Genomic DNA, 12722 nt, shown 5'->3' on the forward strand with positions numbered 1-12722 from the left:
CCCGCCACCAAACTCGCCACAGAGGAGGGCATTAAATGAAGGCAAATGGGGCAAGCATTGAAAGAATTAACTCCAGGCGGCAATCGGCCAGGTGCCAGGAACAGTTGTGCCTGTGTGCTTGGTTGGCAACCTGTCCTCCAGCGCACGCATGTTTTCTCTCAACGCTGATGTCATCAGCCCCCTGTCCACCTCCTCCATCGCCTCATGCCTTCACAGCCTCTTCCGAGCACTCTCCGGACCTCTCAGCAAGAATTCCTCGATGCTATATTTGGGGCATACACCTTTAAGTGGTTTGAAATAAACTTTTTTGCACCTCACAGGAGGGCATCTCACCCTGAAGCATCGCGAAGTGAATGTAACGCAAATACACATTTACTATTACCGACTTTCCCTGCCGGCTTCAGTTAGACTGGCTACCCAGAGGCTCGGTGAAACCTGAAATCATTCATTTTTGGAAGGGGGCCATAAACAAACAGGAGTGAATAAAAATGTGTGCCAACAAAATAATGCTCATTGTGATAGATGCTGTAAGATTAGATCATAAGACCATAAAACCATAAGACCATAAGAAATAGGAGCAGAAATTAGGCCATTCGGCCCATCGAGTCTGCTCCGCCATTCAATCATGGCTGATAAGTTTCTCAACCCCATTCGCCTGCCTTCTCCCCATAACCTTTTATCCCCTTACCAATCAAGAACCTATCTATCTCGGTCTTAAATACACTCAATGACCTGGCCTCCACAGCCTTCTGTGGCAATGAATTCCATAGATTCACCACTCTCTGGCTAAAGAAGTTTCTCCTCATCTCTGTTCTAAAAGGTCTTCCCTTTACTCTGAGACTGTGCCCTCGGGTCCTAGTCTCTCCTACTAATGGAAACATCTTCCCCACGTCCACTCTATCCAGTCCTTTCAGTATTCTGTAACTTTCAATCAGATCCCCCCTCATCCTTCTAAACTCCATCGAGTACAGACCCAGAGTCCTCAAATGTTCCTCATATGTTAAGCCTTTCATTCCTGGGTTCTCGTGTACCTCTTCTGGACCCTCTCCAGGGCCAGAACATCCTTCCTGAGATACGGGGCCCAAAATTGCTCACAATATTCTAAATGTGTTCTGACCAGAGCCTTATAAAGCCTCAGCAGCACATCCCTGCTTTTATATTCTAGTCCTCTCGAAATAAATGCCAACATTGCATTTGCCTTCCTAACTACCGACTCAACCTGCAAGTTAACCTTAAGAGAATCCTGGACTAGGACTCCCAAGTCCCTTTGCACTCCAGATTTCTGAATTCTCTCCCCATTTAGAAAATAGTCTATGCCTCTATTCTTCCTACCAAAGTGCATGACCTTACACTTCCCCACATTGTATTCCATCTGCCACTTCTTTGCCCATTCTCCTAACCTGTCCAAATCCTTCTGCAGCCTCCCCGCCTCCTCAATACTACCTGTCCCTCCACCTATCTTTGTATCATCTGCAAACTTAGCCAGGATGCCCTCAGTTCCTTCATCTAGATCATTAATGTATAAAGTGAAAAGTTGTGGTCCCAATACTGACCCCTGCAGAACTCCACTAGTCACCGGCCGCCATCCTGAGAAGGACCCTCTTATCCCCACTCTCTGCCTCCTGCCAGACAGCTAATCTTCCATCCATGCTAGTACCTTGCCTCTAACACCATGGGCTCTTATCTTACTGAGCAGTCTCCTGTGCGGCACCTTGTCAAATGCCTTCTGGAAGTCCAAGTAGATAACATCCATTGGCTCTCCTTTGTCTAACCTACTCATTACCTCCTCAAAGAATTCTAACAGATTTGTCAGGCATGACCTCCCCTTGATGAAACCATGCTGACTTTGCCCTATTTTACCATGCACTTCCAAGTATTCTGAAATCTCACCCTTAATAATGGACTCTAAAATCTTACCAACGACTGAGGTCAGGCTAATTGGCTTGTAATTTCCCGTCCTTTGCCTCACTCCCTTCTTAAACAGGGGGGTTACATTAGCGATTTTCCAGTCCTCTGGGACCCTCCCTGACTCCAGTGATTCCTGAAAGATCACCACTAACACCTCCACTATCTCTTCAGCTATCTCCTTCAGAACTCTGGGGTGTAATCCATCTGGTCCAGGTGATTTATCCACCTTCAGACCATTCAGTTTTCCTAGCACCTTCTCCTTGGTAATGGCCACCATACTCACCTCTGCCCCCCGACTCTCTTGAACTTTGGGGATGTTACTCATGTCTTCTACCGTGAAGACTGACGCAAAGTACCTATTCAGTTCCTCCGCCATTTCTTTGTTCCCCACTACTACTTCTCCAGCGTCATTTTCCAGCGGCCCAATGTCCACTTTTGCCTCTCTCTTACCCTTTATATATCTAAATAAACTCTTGCAATCTTCTTTTATATTACTGGTTAGTTTACCCTCATATTTAATCTTCTCCCTCCTTATTTCTTTTTTAGTTGTCCTCTGTTGGTCTTTGTAGGCTTCCCAATCCCCTGGTTTCCCACCGCTCTTCGCCGCATTGTATGCTTTCTCTTTAGCTTTTATGCTGTCCCTGACTTCCCTTGTCAGCCACGATTGCCTCGTCCTCCCTTTAGTATGCTTCTTCTTCCTAGGGATGAATTTTTGCTGTGTCTCCCAAATTACTCCCAGAAACTCCTGCCATTGCTGTTCCACTGTCTTTCCTGCTAGGCTCATCTCCCAGTCAATTCTGGCCAGCTCTTCCCTCATGCCTCTGTAGTTGCCTTTATTCAACTGTAATACCGTTACATCTGATTCCAGCTTTTTCCTCTCAAATTGCAGGGTAAATTCTATCATATTATGGTCACTTTCTCCTAAGGGTTCCTTCATCTTAAGCTCCCTTATCAAATCTGCCTCATTACACATCACTAAATCTAAAATTGCCTGTTCTCTAGTAGGCTCCACCACAAGCTGCTTCAAAAAGCCATCTCGTAGACATTCCACAAATTCCTTTTCTTGGGATCCACTACCAACCTGATTTTCCCTGTCTACCTGCATATTGAAATCCCCCATGATCACTGTAACCTTGCCTTTCTTACATGCCTTTTCTATCTCCTGGTGTATCTTGTGCCCCACATCCTGACTACTGATCGGAGGCCTGTACATAACTCCCATTATGGCTTTTTTACCTTTGCGGTTCCTCAACTCTACCCACACAGATTCTACATCATCTGACCCTACGTCATTTCTTGCTATCGATTTAATTTCATTTCTTACTAACAAAGCAACCCCACCCACTCTGCCAACCTGCCTATCTTTTCGATAGGATGTATATCCTTGGATATTTAGCTCCCAGTCTGATCCCCTTGCAGCCATGTCTCCGTGATGCCCACCACATCATACCTGCCAATTTCAATCTGCGCCACAAGCTCATTTACCTTATTTCGTATACTGCGTGCATTCAGATACAGCACCTTCAGTCCTGTTTTTCCCGTCCCCTTTCTCATTGTTGTCCCTTTATCTGATGTGCTTGAAGTTAGACTCCTAGCCCTTTCCAAACACTCTGTCCTATTTTGTGTTCTGAAGACTTTAATAGCCTCTCCTGGGCTCTCCTTTCTTTTCAGTTTTTTCATAATTTTCCATGAAGTTGAATCCACCCCCCCACACGCTAACCTGCTGCTTTGTTTCCCATTAGTCATACTTCTTGGAGTTTTACCCTTCCCTCCTAGTTTAAAGTCCTGTTGACCACCCTATTTACCCTTTTCGCTAGAACATTGGTCCCAGATCGGTTCAGGTGGAGACCGTCCCAACGGTACAGATCCCTCCTGTTCCAATACTGATGCCAGTGCCCCACAAAATGGAACTCCTCTTTCCCGCACCACACCTTTAGCCACATGTTTACTTCCCTTATTCTCGCGTCCCTATGCCAATTTGCACATGGCTCGGGTAGTAATCCAGAGATTATAACCCTTGAAGACCTGTTCTTTAATTTAGTTCCTAGTTCCTGATAATCCCCAAACAGGTCCTCTTTCCTCGTCTTACCTATGTTATTTGTCCCGACATGGACCACAACAACTGGATCCTCCCTCTCCCTCTTCAATATCCTTTCAAGCCGGTCAGAGATGTCCCTCACCCTGGCACCGGGCAGGCAACGTACCATGCGGGACTCTCGATCCTGCTTACAAAGGATGCTATCAATTCCCCTAATTATAGAATCCCCTACAACTACCACTTGTCTTTTTGCTCCCCCCTCTTGAATGGCCTCCTGTGCCACGGTGCCGTGGTCAGCTGGCTCATCCTCCCTACAGCCCTGTTCCTCATCCACACAGGGAGCAAGTACCTCGTACCTGTTGGACAAGGTCAAGAGCTGAGGCTCCTCTGTTCCTGAACCAGGATTGCCATCATTTATGTATCAGTTAAAATGTTACGCAGCTTTCATTCAATTACTGTCTTTCGATGTGGAAATGCAAGTTGCATTAACTCTTTCAGAGTCAACCAAATAAACTAAATTAACAAAATGAGGGATAAAGTAAACACAGCCCCTAAATTAGGATAGCTGTAAAACCAAAGACAAAGTTTAAAGAAAACTTACAAACATCAAACCAAAATGTGATTAAGAGGATCGATAAAGCACTCCAGTCCCTGTGGTGCCCACTGGGCACGGAAGGGCAAGTTGCATTAGATTCAGCATTCAGGTGCTTGTTTTTAAACCTTTGGCCCCGCTTTGAACAAGTTCTGGGACTTGCTGGCTGCAGTTTCAGTTGTTGGATTTGACATCAGTGCAAATCCAGGATCAGGAAGTGCTCCCTCTGCAGTTGAAACATCACCAAATCAGCCTTGAAACGAAAGATGGGTCCAGAGGAAGTGTAGAGCTTTCCTTTACATTTTGCTTTACGAGGATCTATGATCTGAATCTCAGAAGCTGGCACGAATCATGTCTATTTGAAACAGTAATTGTTTACATACAGAGACTGTACAGTTTGTCAAAAGAAAGGAATGTTCACAAAATAATCAAATTCCCAGCATTTGCCTTTGTTGATATAACTAATTCCTGTTTTTCAGAGCGTAATTGGGGAACAGGATTCCCAGGTTCCATAACAGTTCCAGGAACTGGTAAAGCCCTTCAAACCGGACAAAATTACATCTTTGTTTTTTGCATTAACTGTTTACATAACAAAGGAATTTTAGTCCAGGCTGTTTAAAGGGAAAGTGCTTTCAAACCTGGTTGGTTTGGAATAGTAGAAGGTGCAATAATTCATGTATTTGCTGTTGTTTGTATTTGGGATGTGGGTGGCACTGGGCCAGGCTGCATTAATCACCCATCTCTAATTGGGGATGGTAATAAGGGTGTAGGCTGGAGTCACATGTGTGCCAGGCTGGGTAGGGATGGCCAATCCCCTTCCCAGGATGGCATTAATGAACCAGTTGGGTTTTTTTTATGGCAATCCAACAACTTTTCATGGTATTTTTATTCTGGGTCAGCCTCAAAAGTACCCAAATTGGCCCAGATCTTCTGGCCTCCGGATCGTAGGGAACCAAACGTAAAACTGAGGATCAGCACCTTATGGAATTCCTGACATGCTGACCTACATAAGAACGACCAGGAGGTTTCAACTTCCAATGAGCAATTCCCCTGCTCCCCAGGACCTTCCATGAACGTCTCCGATTCTGAGCTCCGATTCGGACAGTTCTGTGCCACCTACCTAGCTGGTTAGCAAGGAAATGTTAAGCAGATTAAAACCCATTCTAACTGCTGGCTAACTACCTCCCAATCACTCACACTGACTCACGATTGCCCCCTGAACACCCGACTACTTCCCCAGTCAGACCCAACCACCCCCACCACCCAACTACCCCACAACCTGACCTGACCATCCCACAGACCCGACCCAACTACCCCGCAACCCAATCCAGTCCCCACAAACCAACCCAACTACCCCACAACCCGACCCAACTACCCCACAACCCGACCCAACTATCCCGCAACCCAATCCATTGAGTTCATTCAAGTCGAGCTTACACCCAAGAGTAGTCTGGCCAATATTGAAATCGAAAAGAAGGCCGAGAATAAAGTCAGTGCTAGAAAGGAGAAGGCAAGTGGAAAGAAGACACAGAAACACAAATAAGGCTTTAATCCTGACAGCAAATGAGTATACTTTTGTACATAGGCCTGGAAATCAAATTGCAAATGCCATTGCACTTGGTCATTTGCCTTTACAAGAAAATGATGAGCACGTCCCAGTTCCACAGGAACTTGTTTTACTGTTAAGTTTCTTAGATTCCTCGCTGGTATGTGCTCAGCAGATCAGAGACTGGACAAGTCGGGACCCAGTCCTATCTCAAGTACGAGAACAAGTGCTACATGGTTGGTCATAGGAGCCTGTATCTGACGAAATGAAACCGTACTTCAACAGAAGACATGAAATAACCAGCCAGGGTGGCATCTTATCGTGGGGAGCACAAGTGACAGTACCTCCAAAGGAAAGAGAGCCACTGTACACAGTGCATATCCATGAATTTCCCGAATGAAGACCATAACACACAGCTACCTATGGTGTCCTGGGATTGATGGTGAAACAGGGAGTTTAGTGAAGAATTGTGTGCAATGTCAGCAATTGCAGAAGTTACGTTCAACAGCTCTGTTACACCCTTGGGAGGGGCCAGGAAGGCCATGGGTATGATTACACATTAACTATGTGGGGCCTTTCATGGGAACAATGTTTCTGCTCATTGTTGATGCCCACACAAAATGGATGGACATATATGAGGTGAAGTCACCAACGTCTTCTGCTACAATTGAGAAGTAGCATCAAAGTTTTGCCATTAATGGATTACCAGAAGTGGTCGTATCTGATAATGGCACAGCATTTACCAGTGCTGAGTTTCAATGGTTTATCAGCCTCAATGGTATCACTCATGTGAAAACTGCACCGTACCACCCTTCCTCAAACAGACTGGCCAAAAGGGCGGTTCAAACGTTCAAGGCAGGCATGAAAAGATTAACTGGAGATTCCTTAGCAACTGAACTAGCACGTTTTCTTTTCCATTATAGGACAGCCCCTCACACAACAACAGGTGTCACACCTGCAGAGTTACTGATGAAAAGCCATCTCAGGACAGGGTTGAGCTTAATAATGCTAAATTTAGCGGGGAAGGTGGAAAGGAGTCAGGGAAGTCAGAAAACTAGACACGATTGGCATAGTCATGAGAGCAAATTTACCTTGACAGAGACGGTATACGTGAAGAACTTTGGAGAAGGACCAAAGTGGTTACCGGGTGAAATAAGTGCAGTGACTGGGCCTATATCTTACCACGTGGTGCCTGAAGGCCAAGTCATGCAGAGACATGTGGATCATTTAAGGAAGAGAGAAACAATTCACCAAGAAATGATTCTACCAGTGTTCACAAGCAGGTTAGCATTTCCTGTTGAGAGAACTCAACTCTGTATAGACATATCTGAAGTGTCTAAGATTTGAGAATACAGAACTGCAGGTGTCCACTGAAGCATCTGATGTTCAGGCAACTCCAGAAAAAGAGGTTCCTGACAAAGCATCTGAAGCTGTAGAGCTGAGACATTCCACATGCATAAGGAAACCCCCAGAAAGACTGAACTTTTAAATTACTTACCAGTGTAAATAATTTATTGTCTTGAGAAAATTGTATTTGGGAATATAAAATGTATATCTGAGTAAAGGGGGAGGGATGTGGTAATTATGGTTTTATCTAACGTGTAATATACCTTTAAGAAGAATGCTCTTAAGGAAGATCAAATGATCTTTAGTAACCAATAGAAGAGTAGCGCAGGCTACCTCTGTAGTTAGTAGTCAGTAGTATGGAGATAGGGTCTGAAGTGAAAGCACACATGTAGTTGCTGCTGAGGTACCTGTGTAAATAAACATAATGTTTTCCACCTAAGAGCTGTCTGCTGATCAACTCTACCTGTAGTACCAACTCGGCCACCCCACAACCAGCGTGCAACGAGGATCCACAAGACCCAACAAGAAGGGAACAAGGCACTCTAAACAAATCTTACATACTGTGATATTATATTTATCGATAGTTAGAAAACTGGATCTTTTAAATCCAGGCCTGTCAGCAATATTCCCACCTAAAGTGTCGTCATATCTCCAACCAGTCAAACTATCTGCTTCCATTTCAATCACGGCGAGTGGCCAGGAATTCTGGATTTAGGGAAAAAAGATATTTCTATCTGAAATCTGCTCCCAGCAACGGAACAGGGATCAATTGATCAGGCAATCAGCTCTTTCCTGAGAGACGTGGGTGGCTCTGAGAAGAGCCTTTGGGTCCAGAGGTTTACAATTTTCTCGGGTTGTTTCACTTCTTTCCTGGCGCTGTTTTCTTAGCCTTTGCTGCTTTCACTTTGGGCTTGGCCTTCGATTTATCCACTTTTTTTTACACGCGTAGCATTTTGTCCCTTGTCAAAAAAAAAACTTCCTGGCACACTGGGTGCACGGAGTAACATCATTGAGTTTCAAAGCATGTGTGAGCCAGTGTGCACATGCAGATGGGTGTTGGCAGCCATCTTGCGTGGCCATATTGCATTAGCAGGAGACACAGCGTATAGAAAAACACAGAGGCCATTTTGTGCACAGCAAGATGTCACAAACTGCAATGTATTGAATTGGCAGGTAAGCCATTTTGCTGCTGTGGGTTGAAGAGGGATTGTTGACCAGGACATGGAAACAACTCCCAACTCTTCTTCTGTATATAGTTCTGTATAACTTCACCAGAAAAGAAAACAAGGCAGAATGTAAAACCGGCTACCAATATGCTAGTGGCCTAAGACCAATATCATCTCCTGTGGACCCAACACAGGTAGAAAGGACAATGAGGATGACCCTCAGCCTAAGTTCACTGAACTCTAGAAATGGACTTCATACCTTGGTGGTTTGGATGCAGAGGAAAGGTGTAGACTTCGAGGGGATCTGATTCAGAAATTTAAAACTCTTTGGGGCATCAATAATGTATAGCCAGTTAAATCTTTTCAGGTGATGTAACCAGGTAGAATTACTGACTATCCATGCGAAAGGGAGTGAGACTGGATGTTTGAAAGCTTAGTTTCTCTGAGGGTGATCAGCCTATGCAGCAACAACTCAGAGATGCTTGTGAGCACTCACTCCTTACATTCAGCAACAAATAAATTACCCAGCACCCAAGAATAGTCAAGACAGGGAAGCAGTGAAAAAGAAAAAAATTCTTTGACGCAGAAGTTTCAAGGTCTCCACAAAAGATCAACATAATTTGGGTGTGTTTTGTTGAAGTATTTATTTCCACTTTATTAGTTCAGAATCACACCAGTACACACAGTGTAGGTCCGTAACAATAACTGCCTCAACCATCAGACCTTAATCTTCACACTATCCATTTGATAAAATGAGTGTTAACCCCACAGAGCCTGTTTCTCTGCTTCTCTTCGCAAGTCTTGAAAAAGTAAAGAAAAAATGTACTAAACAATTTAAACCTTGTCATCGGATGTGAGAAGTAACTCCTCATCATTATAAGACCATTGTTGTCATCTTAAAAAGTGTCACATGACCTGCTTGTGATGTTTGTGCATTTTTAAGATCTGAAGTAAGACATTCTGGACATCTTCATCCATGTGACCCTGCAACAAGAAACACAACAAATCAGATCATTTTCCCAGTGATAAGACAATCTTTTGTTTCCTCTGTATGTCAAGTTTCAAAAGTTTGAGTTAGATTGCAAATTAGTCATGAATTAGTCATGAATTGTCTCCTTCTTATCTCCAGGATTTCCTCATATCCACACATTCACAACTTCAACACTAAAGGGCCTTATACGCAAAACAAAAAGTTTGGCCGGGATTTTCCGTGCTGACTGAGGTCAGGCGTCTTCGGTGCTGTGAGTGGACAATATGGCGAGAAGGCCAAAAGTTGGACTTCACGATGGCATAAAGCCAGTTTGTGATTGGCTGCGTTCCAGCGGACATCGGGAACCCCATTGCAATACATCAGCATATCATCATAAGGCCAGCCCGCCAGACTCATCCCCCCCACTGGATTATTTGCCCACATTGGCGGGAAACACAGCGGTGCAGAACACATCTTGACAAGTGTGACGTGCAGAAGTCGGGAGTAACTGCCAGGGGCTTGCTCACATCGCAGACATCTGGGGAGCAGAAGGTGCTGGAGCCTGACAGCAACAGGACCCTGGAGGAACATCCATGGCATGCTGGGTGAATTCTCATGGACATGGCTCCTCCATGAAGCAGCTCATGGGAGTTGGAAAGTCACTGTTGATGCGCACAATGGATGATGGTCAAGAGGTTGGGAGAGGAAAGTCGAGGACCGACTGGGCAAGGAAGAGGTGTCGAGGGGGTGAGGTTGCGATAAGGGGAATGAAGGTATCGGGGAGATTAGGTTTGCAGGGGGGAAATGAAGGCGTTGAGGGTATGAAGTTGGGAGGGGAGAGGGAGTATGGGGAGGAGGTGGTAACGGGGGAGAACTGGGGAGGTAGGTGTAAGGGGGTGTAAGGTGTAAGGGAAGGAGTTCAGAGAAGGGAAGGATTGAGCAGAAGGGAGGAAGTCCAGTGGTAGGAAGGAATACAGAGAGGGGAGGGATCCAGGGAGAGGAAGGAGTGTGGAGAGGGGAGGGAGTCCGAGGGAGGAAGGAGTGAGGATAGGGGAGGAAGTCAAGGAGAAGGAAGGAATACGGAGAGGGGAGGAAATTTATTTTTATTAATTGAGGGGATGTGGGCTTCGCTGGCTGGGCCAGCATTTACTGCTCATCCCTAATTGCGCTTGAGAAGGTGGTGGTGAACTGCCTTCCTGAACCGCTGCAGTCCATGTGGTGTAGGTACACCCACAGTGCTGTTAGGAAGGGAGTTCCAGGATTTTAACCCAGCGACAGTGAAGGAATGGCGATATATTTCCAAGTCAGAATGGTGAGTGACTTGGAGGGTAACTTCCAGGTGGTGGTGTTCCCATCTATTTGCTGCCCTTGTCCTTCCAGATGGTAGTGGTCGTGGGTTTGGAAGATGCTGCCTAAGGAGCCTTGGTGAATTCCCGCACTGCATCTTGTAGGTGGTACACACTGCTGCCACTGTGCGTTGGTGGTGGAGGGAGTGAATGTTTGTGGATGGGGTGCCAGTCAAGCTTGCTGCTTTGTCCTGGATGGTGTCAAGCTTCTTGAGTATTGTGGGAGCTGCATTCATCCAGGCAAGTGAGGAGTATTCCATCACACTCCTGACTTGTGCCTTGTAGATGGTGGACAGGCTTTGGGGAGTCAGGAGGTGGGTTACTTGTCACACGATTCCTAGCCTCTAACCTGCTCTTGTAGTCACAGTATTTATATGGCTAGTCCAGTTCAGTTCCTGGTCCCCAGGTTGTTGATAGTGGGGGATTCAGTGATGTAATGCCATTGAACATCAAAGGGCAATGGTTGGATTCTCTCTTTTTGGAGATGGTCATTGCCTGTCACTTGTGTGGCGCGAATGTTACTTGCCACTTGTCAGCCCAAGCCTGGATATTGGCCAGGTCTTGCTGCATTTGGAGATGGACTGCTTCAAAATCTGAGGAGTCATGAATGGTGCTGAATATTGTGCAATCATCAGGGAACATCCCTACTTCTGATGGAAGGAAGGTCATTGATGAAGCAACTGAAGATGGTTGGGCCTAGGACACTACCGTGAGGAATTCTTGCAGTGATGTCCTGGAGATGAGATGATTGACCTCTAACAATCACAACCATCTTCCTTTGTGCTATGTATGACTCCAACCAGTGGAGAGTTTTCCCCTGATTCCCTTTGACTCCAGTTTTGCTAGGGCTCCTTGATGCCACACTCCGTCAAATACTGCCTTGATGTCAAGGGCAATCACCCTCGCCTCACCTCAGGAGTTCAGCTCTTTTGTCCATGTTTGAACCAAGGCTGTAATGAGGTCAGGAACTGAGTGGCTCTGTCGGAACCCAAACTGGGCATCAGTGAGCAGGTTATTGCTAAGCAAGTGCCGCTTGACAGCACTGTTAATGACCCCTTCCATTACTTTACTGACGATTGAGAGTAAACAGATGGGGCGATAATTGGCTGAGTTGGATTTGTCCAGCTTTTTTTGTACGGGACATACCTGGGCAATTTTCCACATAGCCGGGTATTGTAGCTGTACGGGAATAGCTTGGCTAGGGGCGCGGCAAGTTCTGGAGCACAAGTCTTCAGTACTATTGCCAGAATACTGTCAGGGCCCATAGCCTTTGCAGTATCCAGTGCCTTCAGCTATTTCTTGATATCACGTGGAGTGAATCGAATTGGCTGAAGACTGGCATCTGTGATGCTGGGGAGCTCCAGAGGAGGCCGAGATGGATCATCACTGAGGATGGGGACAATTGTGAAGCCTCCTCCAGTGAGTTGTTTAATTGTTTAATTGTCTACCACCATTCACGTTTGGGTGTGGCAAGACTGCAGAGCTTAGATCTGATCCGTTGGTTGTGGGATTGTTTAGCTCTGTCTATCACTTTCTGTTTATGCTGTTTGGCACGCAAGTAGTCCTGTGTTATAGCTTCACCAGGTTGACACCTCATTTTTAGGTCTGTCTGGTGTTGCTCCTGGCATGCCCTCCTGCACTCTTCATTGAACCAGTGTTGATCCCCTGGCTTGATTGTAATGGTAGAGTGGGGGATATGGTGGGCCGTGAGGTTACAGAGTGTGTTTGAGTACAATTCTGCTGCTGCTGATGGCCCACAGCGCTTCATGGATGCCCAGTCTTGAGTTGCTAGATCTGTTTAAAACCTAT

General features: G+C 45.7%; 1 protein-coding gene across 1 annotated transcript in view; it reads right to left on the reverse strand.

Annotated features, from left to right (window-relative positions):
* Positions 1 to 9236: 9236 nt before the first annotated feature.
* Positions 9237 to 12722, reverse strand: part of ankrd24 (ankyrin repeat domain 24) — a 102003-nt gene continuing 98517 nt past the window's right edge. Inside the window, exon 20 of the mRNA XM_078555637.1 lies at positions 9237 to 9581. Within this exon, the coding sequence (XP_078411763.1) occupies positions 9504 to 9581 (78 nt within the window). The 3' untranslated portion in view covers positions 9237 to 9503. The remainder of the gene's footprint in view (positions 9582 to 12722) is intronic.

Source organism: Cetorhinus maximus, chromosome 13 (assembly GCF_964194155.1).
Source record: "Cetorhinus maximus chromosome 13, sCetMax3.hap1.1, whole genome shotgun sequence".
Classification (NCBI taxonomy): Eukaryota; Metazoa; Chordata; class Chondrichthyes; order Lamniformes; family Cetorhinidae; genus Cetorhinus; species Cetorhinus maximus.